The sequence below is a fragment of the Sus scrofa genome, chromosome 5, assembly GCF_000003025.6.
Source record: "Sus scrofa isolate TJ Tabasco breed Duroc chromosome 5, Sscrofa11.1, whole genome shotgun sequence".
In the NCBI taxonomy this organism is placed as follows: Eukaryota; Metazoa; Chordata; class Mammalia; order Artiodactyla; family Suidae; genus Sus; species Sus scrofa.
In genome coordinates, this window is record NC_010447.5 from 62,687,323 (window position 1) to 62,705,272 (window position 17,950).

Below are 17,950 nucleotides of genomic sequence, written 5' to 3' on the forward strand. Positions count from 1 at the left end.
GAAGAAAAAACTCTGAGGCGCTTCACCAATAAGAGCTCTCAGAAGATACACATTTAAGCGAGTCAAAATCAGCAAGATTCTTTGGACCAATGGGTTAGGTAAAATGGTTAGAACACAGCTCCCAATTATACACAAAATAATATCTATTACCAAAGAGGGAATCTGATAGACATTTCATACATATGTGAATTGGGTTACAAATTCAGGCATGGTTGAAAGCAAATTTAGGATTCAAAGAAATCCAACTTCACTACTAGAAAAACAACTCTAATATTTATTATATTCATGGTAAGCCTATTAATCGTTAAATAGGCTATTTACATTTACATGTTAAAGATATTTTTCAAGATCTGAGTTATACACGAATACTCACTGAACAAGCTTAAATAGCGTTACTTTATATCCCAGAAAGACACCTGCATTGCTTTACCTAGTGAGCAGTTGCTTTGCATCCTCCCATCTGTTGAACAACGTAACATGGTGCCAACCACACGGCCTCCCACGACAATGACACGTACATCCCTTCCATGAGACTCTTTAATGTACTTCTGGAATAGGTACGGAGCTTCATGGCGAATAAGATGGCTTAGGTCAGCCAAATGATGCTTATCACGAGCCAAGAACACAGCTTTGCCTGTGATTGAAAAAGAATTAAAAAATGTATGTAACTCATCAAACCATGAGCAGTTGATACATATTACCTGGATCTTTTTGTGTCCCAATGTGCTCTTTCAGAAGCAATTACTTTTTTTTTGGCTGTACCCACAGCAATTGGAAGTTCCCAGGTCAGACTGAACCTGAGCCACAGCACCAGCTTGGGCAGATCCCATTAACCCGCTGTACCGGAGAACTCCAAAAACCAATTACTTTTTAAACAAAGTGATAGAGTTATGGTAATTAGTAAGACAATGTAAAAACATGTATAAAGACAAAGTTAGTAATTAATCTCCTATTACCCCTTCAAACCCCTGAATCTAGACTTTATTTTGATATGTACTATGAGGTGGTATTCTTCCAGGTTAGCCAATAATACCAGCCTCACTTAACAAAACATTTCTCTGAGTTAATGTTATAAATATGTAATATTTTTTATATTTTATACATTATATATTATAAATATATAACAAATATGTAATGTTATAAAAATATTTTATTTGTTATAATAAAATATACTAAGATACAACACAGTAAAACAGCAATATGTTTCTTGTTTTATTTCTGAATTCCCCAGGCTTGTTTCACTGAGCTATTTTTCAACCTTTGTGCTACTAGAAGGGTTTCCTTTTAAAATGTTCCCATTGCAGCTCAGTGGTACCAAACCTGACTAGTATCCATGAGGACATGGGTTTGGTCCCTGGCCTTGATCAGTGGGTTATGGATCTGGCATTGCCATGAGGTGTTGTGTAAGTTGCAGACAAGGATTAGATCCCACGGTGCTATGGCTGTGGATCTAAAGCCTAAGAACTTCCCTATGCCACGGGTTCAGCCCTAAAAAAAAGCCAAAAAATAAAACAAACAAATAAACAAAACAACATGGTTATAAATCCTTTGACATTGTTCCTATCTAGAGGAGGGGGGAATCAATCGCCCATTCCTTGAATCCAGAAGGGACTGTAATTGCTTCAACACAGAATACAGAAGAGGCAACTGTAACTGACTTCTGAGGCTAGGTCATAAAAGTTCACATAGAGTCTTTGTTCACTGGAGCATTCACTGTAGGAACCCTGAGACCTCTTGGATGTCACAGTGGAGAAGCCAATTAGACACTATGCAATCCAAAGTCCCAGCTGAACCACGATCCAGCTATCACTGTCAAGGCACTAAACCTTGTGTAGCACTTGAATTTATGAATCATGTTATGCCTGAACTGATGAAGATATTTTTATACACTGTCTTCAAACTGTATAAACTAAGATGGGATGATAGAGTTAGTGATCTAAAGTTCTTGTATTGTTGAAGAGGAAGACAAGGATATTAAGATTCAGTCCACATTAAGTATGCATCTTAAGGAGTTCCCATCGTGGCTCAGTGGTTAACGAATCCGACTAGGAACCATGAGGTTGTGGGTTCGATCCCTGGCCTTGCTCAGTGGGTTAAGGATCCTGTGTTGCCATGAGCTGTGGTGTAGACTGCAGACTCGGCTCAGATCCCGTGTTGCTATGGCTCTGGCGTAGGCCGGTGTACAGCTCCGATTCAACCCCAGCCTGGGAACCTCCATATGCCACGGGAGTGGCCCTAGAAAAGGAAAAAAGACAAAAAAAAAGAAAAAAAGCATCTTAAAATTTCTAGCAAAACCACTAAATGAACAGAAAGTGATCATAGTCAAACTGAACAATTCACAGTACCTTCTATAAGTCTGAAGTACTAGGCACCCAGCAATTTCCCTCTAACAATTCTATTGAAGGTGTAAATTTTTTTTTTCTTTTTGCTATTTTAGCACTGCACCCAGGGCAAATGGAGGATCCCAGACTAGGGATCGAAATCAGAGCTATAAGCTGCCGGCCTACACCACAGCCACAGCCACAGCAACACAGGATCCGAGCCACATCTGCAACCTACACCACAGCTTACGGCAATCCCAGATCCTTGACCATTGAGTGAGGCCAAGGCTTGAACCTGCATCCTCATGGATCCTAGTTGGGTTCGTTAATCACTAAGCCATGAAGGGAACTCCTGAAAAGGTATAAATCTGAATTAACAAGATTGTTTAGTCAATAATCATGAGCAAATATAAGAAAGATCTAATTAAGCTTCTTAAATATCTATTATAATCACTCTCATTAACTCCCAAGAGAAACTGCAACATTATGAATGGTAACAACAGCTCATACACACCTCTATGACCTCGTGTATTCTTCACAACCATTGGGAACTCCAGTACTTCTGCTTCATCAATCATTTTAGCAAAATTTTCATGACCCCCTGGTTTGAACAAAGAAGAAATTTAGAAACAGTAACAGTGGTGTTTTGTAATAAATTCTACCCTATGTTAGCAAGATAAGGGAGATAACCTGATGGCTAAATTTTGTTTTTCTTGGAGAAAGAAAGTTCAGTTAACTATCAGTTTAAAACAACCACATCTTTTAAAGTGTAAGTATTCTAATATCCAAGAAATTAAGTATCTTTCAGTTAAAACAAAGTATCCTTACAGTGGGGAAAAAAAAAATGTTTAAAGATAAACTGATTTTAGCATCACGAGTCATTTAAAAACCCCTAAATACCTGTCACTGAGATGCTGGTGAAAACATTTTGTTAGAGCAGTTTAACTTATTCCATGGAAATAATTAAGCTTCAATTTAAAAAAATATTGAAAGAAAAAAAAAAACCAAAGTATCCTAATTCTATAACATTTTTCATATTTTTATTACTTATTCCTCAACCATGCGAATAACAGAAGCCCCCAAATCTACTTTAGTATATAGAATTCTAGGCTTGGATTAAGAAATAAGAATGAGTCACTGAGAAGACTCATCCAAAGGTGAAAAGATGCTCCATGCATGCATACACACACATTCACTTGCTCTCATCAAATATACAAATTAATTTTTCTTATCTCCACTATATATCAGTTATTTCTACAGTGAGCCATCAGTCCCCAAGGGTTACGTCTTATTCTTTCTGTCCTTATTGCCTAGGAACAAATGATACAAAAGCAAAGCTCATGCAAAAATGGTAGTTGTAAAAAAACAGCAAGACGACACAGAATAAATATACTAGAAAAGTTCATTAAACACCTGTAATATTTGGAGTTCCCGGTGTGGCTCAGCAGGATCAGCAGCATCCTGAGAGTGCTGGGACAAGGTTCAATCCCAAGCCCAGTGGCTTAAGGATCCAGCGTTCCCACAGCTTCAGGTTAGGTTGCCAACTGCGGCTCAGATCTGATCCTTGGCCTGACAACTCTATATGCCATGCGGTGGCCAAAAAAGGGGAGGAAAAGCAATATTATAAATTTGTAGCTTAGAGAAATTAAGATGATCCAGCCTCCAAATTCTAAATCGTCACCATTAGAACCTAGATAATGTTCATTAATTTGGTTAATATATTTTTCCTTTCCATTCTCTTAAAAATAGAACTATAAAAATTATAGATGAAATAAGCTATAATACATCAAAAGCATCAGGAAGAGAGAACTCTCAAACTACTCATATTTCTCTTCTTGTGCAACTGTTAAAAACTGCAATTGTATCCATGTATGTCATACAAACGTGGGGAATTCCCTTCTTTAAAATATTAAAAGAAAAGGACAGCAATTTCTTTTTAAATCCTCATTAACTCTCCAAGCATTCCATTGGACATTTATCTGAAAAAATTGTTATGAAAAACTACAATGATTTATATTGTAAGTCTGACCCTTTCCAAAATAGAATAACTTGAATATCAGGAAATATATTAACAGAGCATTGTTTACAGCAGTGCTAAAGCAGTGTGGTCCAGGAACCCCTCCTGTTCATTTTTTTTTTTTTTTTTTTTGTTATTGATGTGTCCAGATAAATACATTATTAAGAGTAAGCATAAAAAAGCAATTTGGCATTGCTCTGGTATTTTTATAGTACTTTATGTGCATTGATCAACAGCAAGTATGTTCTTTAAAAATTAAAAAACGATCCTTTATGACAGATGATTTTAGAAGCACTGGTCTAAAGCATACTAGTGTAGTGGCATTTTCTTCAAAAATAAAAAAACATTTGAAGCATTATCATGAAAATGGTAATGAAGATAATCAGAAATTGTAGAGATATCAGATTCTATTACCTCAGGAGTTGCCAAACTAAGGACAGATTTGACACATACTCTTTTTTGTAATAGTTTTAGTGGGAAACAGCCATATTCATTATTTAAGATTTGTCTACAGCAGCTTTTCAATACAACGCTTTACTGGGGGTCACAAGAGAGAACTTATGGCCTCGAAAGCCCCAAATATTTAATACCTGACTCTTTACAGAAAAAGTTTGCTAAGTCCATTATACCCATACCACATGCAGAATAATTCTCTGGCCCGGTTTGTTAAAACTGAAAGACACTCCTGGTTCTTTCATGATTATAAACTTCTTTACATCACACAATTCTATTAGTTTAGAATGTCTTTCAAAACTACTGGTGCTCTAAAATTTAGGCCATGAATTCTTTTTTCTCTTTTTACGGCCTCACTTTCGGCATATGGAAGTTCCCAGGCTACAGGGTTTCAAATCAGAGCTGCAGCTGCCGGCCTACACCACAGCCACAGCAACACAGACCTACACTGCAGCTTGTGGCAACACCAGATCATTAACTCACTGAGTGAGGCCCGGAATCAAACCCACGCCCTCATGGACACTAGTTGGGTTCCTAACCCACTGAGCCATAATGGGAACTCTAAGGTTATAAATTCTTACCAGTTAACTCACCATAAGAGAAAGTATCTGGCAGAGGAACACCATGACCTGCCAACTCTTGAAATGTCCAGAACTTATTAACACAGTTCAGGATGGCTTGAGGTCGGTTCATCAACCTGCATCCCATTTTCTCTAGATGGCGCAAAACAGTGATGTCACTATCACTTTGCACCCATGGGGTTGGTACTCTAACTACCACCACCTGGGGGTAGGCAGTAATTAATTCCCCATTGATCCGAAGACCTGAAATACACAGAAGTGAAACCAAAACCATTAAAGGTGAATATACAATAAAATAGAGGAATAGCTATATACCAAAGCTTGGGTCTCAAAACTAAATGTACAATTTTGTTAACATTTCACTGGGACAGAGAAACATTCTTACTTAAATTATTTTTTTTTGAAAGAAAAATAAAACTTAATGAGAAGAATTTCTGTACTTGATAAATATGGTACATGACAACACAACAAAATATTTCATATTAATTAAAAATATCATAAATCACCATATTCAAAGATGGGAACTGCTAAGCAAAAGATAAAAATAGATTTTTGTAAAGAACATGCAGGCACTATCTATCCCAGCGATCCAATTTATCATCACTGATGATGGCACAAACTATCATTTCAGGCCTCCCAGTTAGGTGTACCATGAAGTATGTATCATTACCTAAGAGGTAATTGTGTGTACAAAATGCGTAGCCTGTACCTGATCAAGCCAACTCAGAGGAAGCTTTAGGAGACAGATATCACACAAAAAAAACCACCAGACAAAGCCAAGATATAAGACACTAAATTGCTCTAACACTTCAAAAAAAGTCTCACTGAAAAAAATAAAGGTGGAAAGAATGTTCTAGAATTAGACTTGGTATTACACAGCCCAACTGGAAAGGCTATTTTGGTTTTAGGGTTGTTTTTCGTTTTGTTTTGTTGTCTTTTTTGTCTTTTTAGGGCTGCACCTGCAGTATATGGAAGTTTCCAAACTAAAGGTCAAATCGGAGCTGTAGCTGCCAGCCTATGCCACAGCCACAGCAACACAGGATCCAAGCCGCCTGCATCTGTGACCTACACCACTGCTGACAGCAACGCCCTATCCTTAATCCACTGAGTGAAGTCAGGAATCTCATGGATACTACTTCGGTTACCGCTGAGCCACGATGGGAATTCTTGAAAAGCATATTTTGGAACTGACTGTGACAATTTGATTCTACAGTACATATTAGATGACATTAAAGAGTTGAGTTTTCTTAGGTGTGCTGTGTTTAATGATATATAACAATATCCTATTTTTTGGCCACAGGTACAGAAATATTTGGTGCCCGACTAGTATCCATGAGGATGCACATTTGCTCCCTGGCCTTGCTCAGTGGGTTAAGGATCTGGCATTGCCGTGAGCTGTGGTGTAAGTCGCAGATGTGGCTCAGATCTGGTGTTGCTGTGGCTGTGGTGCAGGCCGGTAGCTGTAGCTCTGATTCATCCCCTAGCCTGGGAACTTCCATATGCTACGAGTGAGGCCCTAAGAAGCAAAAAAGAGGGAGTTCCCGTCGTGGCGCAGTGGTTAACGAATCTGACTAGGTGGCAGGTTCGATCCATGGCCTTGCTCAGCTCACTGCGTTGCCGTGAGCTGTGGTGTAGGTCACAGACTCAGCCTGGATCCTGCGTTGGTGTGGCTCTGGTGTAGGCCGGCAGCTACAGCTCCGATTAGACCCCTAGCCTAGGAACCTCCATATTCCATGAGAGCGGCCCAAGAAATGGCAAAAAGACAAAAAAAAAAAAAAAAAAAAAGGATTTATCTATCTACTTCTCTTCTTTCTCAATGGTTTGTCATTCTTTCTCTCACCAAAAATCCACTCACTGTTCTGCCAATGCCCCATTTCCTTTGTCATTTATGTTTCAAGTGTTACTACTGCAGTCAAATTATCTGTATTAGTTCCAGTTTATCTATTTTAGGACATTAATAGAAGATTTGAGCAAGAGGGCTTAGGTCACACAGAACTGATGTTCAACATAAACATGAACTGATGTTTAGCACAAACAATCTGCTTCACATCAGAAATGTCCTTTTTGTAAAAATCACTGGCTTGTTTCTCAACCAAGCCCCAAAATAATAAGTAATTATCTAAATTTTGATGGTAATAGGACTATTGGTAATGGGTACCAAGAGTTATACAAAACACTACAAAGTCTTTATTAAGGCTGGCTTAGAACTCATACATCTAGTAATTATCAAATATCAAAAACAAGTATAGTATAAGAATCCATTCTTTTTGAGAAGATACATGTGTTTTCTATCTGCCTGGCTGCTTCCTACAAGATATATTTTATGTTTTCTATGATGCCTCTTTAACATCCTTAGTAATCCTTTGCCTGTCCAATTGGTTTCCAAGCCTTACCTAATAATCCCAGATACCAGCAAGTTTTTTTCTTCAGTGGTATCCTCTTTTGGGAAAGATGAGGAACCAATATTCCTTTCCCAGGCCCCTCATCAGTGGTACAGAAAGAAACAAAAGAGATTCTACTATAATAGTGCACCTCATTATCACTGAGCACTGCCGCCCTGCAGCTGACAGTCATGTGTTTCAAAAAAGAGAGTGGGGCAAAGAAAGGAGAAAGAGATGAGGAAAGCAAACAAGCAATCAGATTATGTATCTTTTATTGAAGGAAATGACTGGCCAACTTCTGCTTTGAGTACCTTAAAAAATAAAACTCTACCCCAAAAATTGGCAAAAGGAGGTCAGAATATCAAATGTAGAGAAATGCGATGTCACTAAGCTAAAATAATTCTTAAATTTTATAAATGCTGACATTCAAGCTTGGCATGTCTAAGCACATTCTCTTCACCTTTTTTGTAGACAGAAAAAAATGGCTTAGGAGAAAATACTTCATAAAAGTCATAAACAGATTATTATACCTTTAAAGGACTCATTCATTTATCCATTCATTCTTTTACTCATTCAAAATGAGGAGTGCAAGGTAATTCCCATTGTGGCTCAGCAATAATGAGCCCGACTGGTATCCATGAGGATGCAGGTTTGAGCCCTGGCCTTGTTCAGTGGGTTAAGGATCTGGCATTGCCATGAGCTATGGTGTAGGTCACAGATGTGGCTCAGATCTGGTGTTGCTGTGGCTGATGCATGGGCCTGCAGATGTAGTTATGACTAGACCCCTAGTCAGGGAATTTCCACATGCCATGGGTGCGGCCCTAAAAAGCAAAAGCAAAACCCCCAAAAAAGAGGAGCACATACTCTTTTTGCCATACTCAAGTAGGGCAAAAAGCTAGCCCTACTTGAAAGGTTTAAGGAGGATGATGAGGAAAAACACATGTCTTGTTTTTTTTGGGGGGGGGGGTTGGTCTTTTCTAGGGCCGCACCACCGGCATATGGAGATTCCCAGGCGAGGGGTCAAATCAGAGCTGTAGCCGCTGGCCTATGCCAGCGGCTACAGCAGTGTGGGATCCGAGCCGCGCCTGCGACCTACACCACAGCTCACGGCAATGCTAGATCCTTAACCCACTGAGCGAGGCCAGGGATTGAACTCACAACCTCATGGTTCCTAGCTGGATTCTTTAACCACTGAGCCACGACGGGGACTCTGAAAAATGCATGTCAAGTATTAATTGATGCCGCGGGAGCGGCCCAAGAAATAGCAAAAAGACAAAAAAAAAAAAAAAAAGTATTTAATTGACACAAAGTAAATGCTTAGTAATTGTTAGTGGCTCATAGTTTACAATGTTGGGTTTGGATAGGCTGATGACACATGTACTAACTGCTACTAGCAATACATTTTGAGAACTTCAGTCTTTTTTTTGTCGCATATGGAATTTCCCAGGCTACGGGTCACAGTCACAGCAATGTCAGATCCAAACCTACACTATAGCTCACAGCAACACCAGATTCTTAACCCACTGATCGAGGCCAGGGAATAAACCCAAGTTCTCATGGATATTACTACTATTAGTTTGAGAGTCTGCTCTCTACCCTCAAACTTTGATGCCTAAGGTCTCCATATCAGAAGCAAAAAGATGTAATTCTATTTTGCTAATTTAGCATGAAAACTTGTTTTTTTTTTTTTTTTTTTATTTTCCCACTGTACAGCAAGGGGGTCAGGTCATCCTTAGATGTATACATTGCAGTTACAGTTTTTTCCCCCACCCTTTCTTCTGTTGCGACATGAGGAAAACTTGTTTTTTTAAGTGTTTTTCTTACTATTCTCCAAATATGAAACACTGTATCTAAACTAATTATTACATTTTATTCCCCCCAAGATGGTACTCTACATGAAAATGGTTATTAAAAAAAAAAAAGAAAGGAAAAAAAACCTGTACAGAAAAAAAATGGGTAAATGTGTGTGTAATTTAAGCCACTATTAATGAAGTTAGTCATAAAAATGTACTGCAGTATTCCAGCAACAGACTAGTGTAGACTGAGGGGGATGAAGCAAAATATCTTTGTGATAGCCTTTAAATGTCAAGTCCCTCTGTCCACTTTTGAAAATGAGTAACTCCAGGTTAATATTTATTCTATCCAACTTTTGGCAACCAAGAGAAGCTGATATTTTCTCAATACAGCTGTAAGTAAATATAAGGATAAATTTACATTTTTATACACCTATATATAAAACATAAGCTTATGATTTTTATAACTATATTTACATAATTTTAAATAAATATTGATATTAATTCAGATCAATGGAATAATAAAGAGGAAAACTCTCTAAATACTGAATTCTGGAAACTATAGGGAAAGTAAATTATGGTTTTTCCATGAAATGTTTTATTTAGACCTCAAATAGCAAGGTGACAATGATGAGGGGATAAGAAGACAAAAACAGATTCAAATCTTGCTACCACCCTCTCTACTGTGTAACTTCAGGCTAGTTACTGTGCCTCAGGTTCCTCATCTGTAAAATGAGAATAGTTGAAGTAATTCCTTAATAAAGTTGTGGTGAAGATTAGCACAGTGAACATTAGTGAAAAAGTGCCTGGCACATAAGCACTCTCTGCCATCCATTTTCCCCTTTTGCAAAAGGAAAACTGAGAGCTAGAGTAAGCAGAAAGTTCCCTGAGAGCAGGAACAGGACTATCTTGTTCATAGCTACATCCCCCAGCACTATCAGGCACACAGACTCAACTGATATTTACTGAAATTTGAAACTGTCTCAGTTTTTAAGAAGCAGAGCAGGTGTTTATAGTCTGAAGCTATGTGTCTAAAGCAAGATTTTCCTTATAAATGCTACAGAAAAACTAACCAACTCAAATTGAAAATACCAGAAAGTAAAAAGGTGGCCCCTAGAAATTTTTAAAATGAAATCACCCATTTTCACAACTGTCAAAAGTACTGTGCACAAGAAGTAAAAGAATATCATGTTTCTTAATTAACTGATTATTTACTATGTGTCAGACACCATACCAGGGCATTTTATATACATCTCAAGCCACCCTGAAAACATAGAGCAGGCCTTTTGATTTTTATTCCTACTTGCCCAAAAGAGAATTTATCAACAGGCTTAATTTAGCAGTAGGTAAATGAAACAAGACGAGCAGTCTAACCAACTGCAGTTTAGTTTTAAAAATTAGATTACCCAGGACAAATAGATCTAACTAGTTCTCAAGCTGAAGTTCTTTTCATTACAGTCACATGAATTCCCACCAAACTCCTGGCAGTATGACTCCTTTCAGTAAAACTATACTCTAATGGTTAGGTTAGTCCTAATTAGTGGAAAACCCCTGAATTCCATTATTTGCCTTGAAGGAAGAATTCGAGCTCATCCTCATCCCAATGCTTTCACAAGGCCATTCTCGTCTATTTCCAAATCCCTTACATTCTTTAAAAAAGTTTTCTGTGACAGCACCTAGCAGATTCCCAAGCTTTACTATCTTCACAATAAGACTAAGGATCCAAATGAATAAAAGTAATGACTTAATTACCAGTTTCACCGCTATGTGAATTATCATTATTATTATTATTATTAGATTCCCATTCTAGAATAATGGGTAGTCTTAATTGATTTCTGCCCCATCTTATGCCAGATAACCAAGTCTCTGAAAATCTACTGTTGGCAATATGCTCTCTGGAATTAATTTCTCTACTGGTTAAGGTTATTTGATTTCTAAATTATTTCTAGTTAACTTGAGCAGGAAAAAATATTAATTCAAGTGAAACAACTTAGAAACATTTCTAAAGCAGTTATTTCTAAAGCAAAAATAATTGCTGATACAGTAGAAATTACAACACTGTAAATCAACTATATACTTCAATAAACTATAAAAAAATGAAAAATGAAAAATAACTGCTGAAAAGATACTGAGAATGGAACCAAAATGTTTAAGAGAGCAGAGTGATTGTTTACTAAAAGATTCTACTTATTTAAATCCATGATATCATGTTATTAATCAGTCAATAGATGCTGGATATTAAATAGCCCATGAATGAAATTACCCTACAAGAGGAGATTTGTACTTTGCATTATTGTTAATTCTCACAGTACCACCTTTTTCCATTTCCTTGGTGAGGAAACTAAATATATGGCCTCATTATGATTCTGGCCACAAAGCAAGTAAGTGATCTAGAATGTATTAAGTATTTGTCTTATATCCTTACCCAATACTATCACTAAACAACTAAGCATTTTCTAAAACTTAATTTAAAATGCCACTTAACATGTTACCATATAACTCCTAAACAGAAATAACCATTTAGCTGTAACAAATCATAACTCTTTCAAAGCACAGATGCAAAGATTTCTGAAAGTCAGTCCTAAAGAATTTCTATACATTTCCAAAATATTTTCTGCTATTGCCATGAGCTGTGGTGTAGGTCACAGACATGGCTCAGATCCTGTGTTGCTGTGGCTGTGTTGTAGGCCAGCAACTGTAGCTCCAATTTGACCCCTAGCCTGGGAACTCCAAATGCCGTGAGTACAGCCTAAAAAGCAAAAAAAATAATAACAATAAAAATAAATTAGGACACCACTACTCAAAAAAAAAGTATCATGCACCATATGCATAAAGCATTTTATAAAGAAAAAAGAAAATAAGAATCACACATGGCTTTTGATTAATTTTCTAGAAGGACCCTGAAAGGGTACAAATTTCTGTAGCACAAGGCATTTAAAACAAGAAGACAACAATAATGGAAGAAAACTAAGTTATCTTTAATTTTTACTTTAATTCTCAACTAATTCCTAAATAATAGAGGTTTATTTAATAAATACTGGCGTTTCCATTTCTTCCATAAAATATACTAGATTTTTAGATTAGATACTTAAGGCTATTAACAAATTATTTGCCCTAGTTATTCCTAGAACATCTAGGTTCATTCAACTATAGACTTACCTAGGTTTCCTTGCTCAATTGTTAGCACCACCTCGTCCATCACCACAGCCCTAAAGTCCAGTTCCTCTTCACAACATTTGGCCTTTAATGCTCGTAAGATCTCTTTCTGGGGATAGTCTTCCCTGATTCGACGATCTGTCAAAAACCATAACTTGGCAGCCACAGAGCTACACATCTTGATCTGCCTGTTTTTCCTTTTCCGGGATTATTTCCTCCTGAATGTAAACTCTAGATGGAAAAGAAGATACACATACAAAATCAATCAAGAAATCTAGTCAATTTTTTGCTTTCATGCAAATAAACACTGTGATTATATGCTAACTATAAAAAATAGGGAAATCCAATATCTCCATCTTTTCCACTACTACAATCTCCAACAAATTGTGCATATTCACATATATGTAGTTACTGTTCAATTTCTTCCCTTATTTCATATATATGTATATGTGTATATTACAAACATATATATGTACGTACATGTATCATAAACATATTTATAGGCTTGTTTAAAAATGAGATGGTAAATTAAAAAATAAAGAAAAGAGAAAATAAAAAAATAAAAGTGAGATGGTAGCACCTTTACTACTTGATGAGCATCAACACTGAAGTCACTGACCTAGCAACTAAGTAAGTACACAGAGAACGTGGGGAAAAAAACTTTAAATAACCAAACTAAATGCCAAAGTTCATTCACAAAAATTTGTTTATTTCAGTCAGGAGACAGCATGCTCTTACTCAGTGTTTTTATTCTATTTTTAATTTTTAAAACAAACACAGCTTGTTTACTAGAATGCCAAAAAAGGGTGCTGCTTCTCAAGAGTTTATATCATGAGCAAGCAACTGCTGAAAATCATTTTCATGATAAGTTTTAATAACAAGCTTAATTGGTGATTTCAACAAAAACAGTATTATTCCAAATGACAATGGGAAACAAGGGTGAGGACTAGAGGAAGCAATGGCCATAGAGATGGATGGCTTCCAGCACTTATAGCAGCTGAAACTGGTCCCTCTTATACCATTCACATGCTTTCCAAGTCTCAGCCAGAAATGCCTGCTCCACAGATGCACAGAGTATAACCAGGTTATGGGGCACTACCACATAACATACACATAGAAACACACACCATACCACCCCTCCCTCAAAACCTTAGCTTGTCCTGACTATCCAAGAACTAAGGTCTCAAAGGTATCAGTCACTAGAAAGCAGGCAAGGGAGTAAAGGAATGTGGAATACGCACTAGAAAGGGGCTTGGAGCTGTAAAAAAGCAAAGGAGAAAGGAGCTCTCAGCTGTGGCAATGCACTAGGGAGAGACCCAAGTAACTAGCAAAGAGGATTGCTGATGCCCAGAGCCTCCTGGCTCTCTGCGCCCTTGTTCCACAACTGTCCTCAAGAACATACCCTAGGCTAGACAAAGTAATAACTCAATTTATACACTAGGAACATGGAGTGTGACCTTATAGGGCCTTCCAGGCCAGTGGAAAGAGTCTCACTCAGAAGGAAAAGCTCACAAGTCACACCAGAGTACCTAATAATGTAGAAATACCCCGTTTCCCTTGAGAAGGAAGCTACAAAAATGCCCTTTAAAATGTTAACAATTGGGCTGGTTTTGAAACACCCTGTCATTGACTTGCAATATTCCAAAGCCACCATCTCTGTGCCTCCACTGACACTTCGTTCTTGACCATCATCTGTTCATATGATCAATTTCACTGCATGAAATTGCACTGCATTATTAGGGCAGTTGTGGCTCCAACAGAAATCAGGATGGGGAGAAAAAGTAATCAGGATGGGAACTGGGAAGCGCTTATGGTATGTGAGCTTTCAGGAAAATGCCGGTGCAGCAAGAGTAACACAACATGGTGTTCTCAGCGATTCTATAACAGAAAATAAAAATACTCCAGAGCAGCAATCTCACTGCTGTACAGCAACTCCTGAGAGATAACGCATGAGCGTATCCATCTTGCCCAGTTCTCAGCCCCAGCTCTGATCTCTCAGTGTAGAAGTACTCATCATTTGTCACAACTAGACCACATTCTTTTGGGGGGCATGTCTGCACCTACAAATCTGAAAATAGATAGAGGAAGGCTCTCACCCTGCAGAGCACTCTATGAAAGAGGTAAAGACTATGTTGAAGGTGTCGTCAATGGTTGTGGTTGCTCAAAGCCCCCCTAAGTGGCAGGCAACATGGGGGCTCTCACCTTGTCATGATCTTCATGTTCGATCATGTAGAAAACATTTTCTTTATCACCTTCAAAAGATGTGTTTTATGCCTTGCTTTTCCTATTAAGATTTGTAGAGGTTGTGTTGCAACTCATTTTTCCTATGCACTAAGCAAATGACATCACCAGTTTATAAAAGGAAAGTGTGCCTAACAATCCTCAGTTTACTGTTCCATTGGTGTCGGTATCTTCAAGTGACACCTGCCTAGATTTTTCAATCCACACTATAATTTTAGTGATCTCTAGAGACCAGTTTATTGTTAGGGAGTGAAAGGGCACAACCTCTTTCTGCCCAATGGTACACGGTTTCCTCAGGAGGATGAATGGCTGACCTACCCCCGTCTCTAAGGATGCTGCTGTATGAAATGGCCATTTGCCTTTTCCAGGCTGTTCCTTTAGGATTCACATCTAACAATACCACAAAGAGAGATTTCAAGTCCCCACCACCTCCACCCCATGGCCCTCCTGACCTGTGAGAGGCCACCAATACATTCCTATAAGCCAGGCAAAGACCAATAGGCTGGTGTCTCCTCCCCTAACTTTTATTTTAAAACATCTACTTTTGGAGTTCCCGTCGTGGCGCAGTGGTTAAAGAATCCGACTAGGAACCATGAGGTTGCAGGTTCAGTCCCTGCCCTTGCTCAGTGGGTTAAGGATCCGGCGTTGCCCTGAGCTGTGGTGTAGGTTACAGACGCGGCTCGGATCTCGCGTTGCTGTGGCTCTGGTGTAGGCCGGTGGCTACAACTCCAATTCAACCCCTGGCCTGGGAACCTCCATATGCCACAGGAGCGGCCCAAGAAATAGCAAAAAGACAAAAAAAAACAAACAAACAAACAAACAAAAAAAACATCTACTTTTGTTTTATTCCAATCTGTTAACATCAAGGAACAGACAAAAAAAGGTGGTAAGAAGTCAGAAGTGTAACAGTAAATCTACACAACCTAGGAGCCCAAAGTATGCCAATAAAATGACAGTCCTGAAGTTCAAATCATATCCACTTTTTGTTTTTCTGCCTAGGGCCACACCCAAAGCATATGGAGATCCCCAGACTAGGGGTTGAATCAGAGATACAGCCACCAGCCACAGATCCGAGCTGCGTCAGCCACCAGCCAACAACCACAGATCTGAGCTCGTCTTCGACCTACACCACAGCTCACAGCAATGCCGGATCTTTAACCCACTGAGCGAGGCCAGGAATCGAACCTACATCCTCATGGATACTCGTCAGATTCGTTTCCCCTGAGCCACGACAGGAACTCCACATTCACTATTTTAAAGACAGGCAAGAGTCCCCTGTAAAATTCCCCCCATTCCTGCAGACAATTAGTAAAGTGGGTTTTGCTACCCAATAATGTAACAATATAAATACAGCACTTGCAAATATTCTCTACACATTTCCCCCTAAAATGTAAAATCAGATCTACTAAATCTCATCTTTATTTCCCTCAAAGTATCAAGGAATATGATGTATAAATATCAGATACTACTCATAAACTGCTAAACTAGCCTATCTCAAATAGAAAAATTGATAAAATTTAATTCTATATTAGAGACAGTTTTCCCATGCAAACTTCACATCCATTTTTCTTGTGAGTCCCTTTCCAATAATGACTCCAGTAGGGAAAAATCAAAATCACAATCTGCCATCTGATATCAAGAGCCTCTCTTACTACTAGAAAGACTCTTTATTTCAGATAAGATATACCATATGAACTCAGAATTGAAAGAATATTAGGAAGAAAAAGATACATATAAAATACACATTTATATATATATATGTATCATAAAAATAGAATTTACTCCATTTGGCAATTACTACATATGTCCTTTCAGCGATATCACTCTGTCTTGGTTGTAAAATATAGGAGCTGGATTGAGTTTGTAGAGAAACATAAAAATGTGTAAAAACGCACTCCTTCAGTTTTATTTTCTGTTAACTCTTTTCTCCCAGCAGCTCTCCTGCTGTACATAATGCCCAGGCTTATTCTTAAACCTGAGTCTTTTTTCTCTGTAAGCCCAGATTCAACTACTATCATTGACTTACTAAATATATTTTTCCAACCAGGAGTTTTCAACTGAATTTCAGATCCTATTTCAATGGGCATCCATAACTAAATGGAACTCACTGTTGCCTCAGTTGAGCAAGTAAAAAAATGAATATTTTTATTCACGTAGTTTCAACACCTGGACCTTCCATTGAGATGGTAACATTTTATGTATTAGCTTGGCTAGGCAATGGTACCCAACTGTTTGGTCAGACACTAGTCTACATGTTACTATGACAGATTAACTGTGAATAAAGGAGATAAAATGAGAAGAAGGACTTGATGTAGAAGACTCATAGCATAGAGATACTCCCTGAGTTTGCAGCCTACTGGACTACCCTACAGATTTCAGAATTGTCAGCCCCACATTAACCACTTCCTTAAAGTTAATTTCTCCCTTTCCCTCCCTCCCTCCTTCCTTCCCCTCTCCCCAACATGTTTGTTAGGCGATCACTGAGTAAAAGTGTCCATCTTGGCCAGGCATGATAATAGCTGCTTGCATGAGTTGTCTTACATCAGGAACAGGGTGCTGTCCTAAAGACTAACCAGGAGGATTTGGGAGAGGCCAATAGGAGGGAGACAACCAGTCTCCCAGGATCCTTGGCACTGGACTTCATCTTGGCTGAAAGGACCCTTGGCCAGACCAAGTACAGATTGAGCAAGACGACTGGACAGAGACAATCCAGAAACTAACCTTATTCTCATAAAACCAGAGACTGCAAGCTACAGGGCAGAGCAGTTCTCCTGGGTTCCCTTACCCTGTTGGTCTCTGACTAGGCACCCCTTCCCAATAAAATCCCTTGCTTTGTCAGCACATGCGTCTCCTCAGACAATTCACTCTAATTCTTGTTTGACAAGAGCCCATTCTCCAGCCCTGGAAGGGACCCCCCTTCCTGCAACATATATACAAACACATACACACACGTAGACATAGATGATCCCTGAACAAGCAGAGGTTAAGGGGGACCAATCCTCTGGGC

General features: G+C 38.4%; 1 protein-coding gene across 8 annotated transcripts in view; it reads right to left on the reverse strand.

Annotated features, from left to right (window-relative positions):
* Window positions 1-17,950, reverse strand: part of RIMKLB (ribosomal modification protein rimK like family member B) — a 39,054-nt gene that overhangs the window by 11,103 nt on the left and 10,001 nt on the right. For all 8 annotated transcript variants that reach the window (XM_021092385.1, XM_021092384.1, XM_021092383.1 and 5 more), the window contains exons 2-5: window positions 12,706-12,933; window positions 5,385-5,615; window positions 2,836-2,922; window positions 431-634 (exon numbers count right to left, since the gene is read on the reverse strand). In XM_021092385.1, the coding sequence (XP_020948044.1) occupies window positions 431-634; window positions 2,836-2,922; window positions 5,385-5,615; window positions 12,706-12,880 (697 nt within the window). In that variant the 5' untranslated portion in view covers window positions 12,881-12,933. The remainder of the gene's footprint in view (window positions 1-430; window positions 635-2,835; window positions 2,923-5,384; window positions 5,616-12,705; window positions 12,934-17,950) is intronic.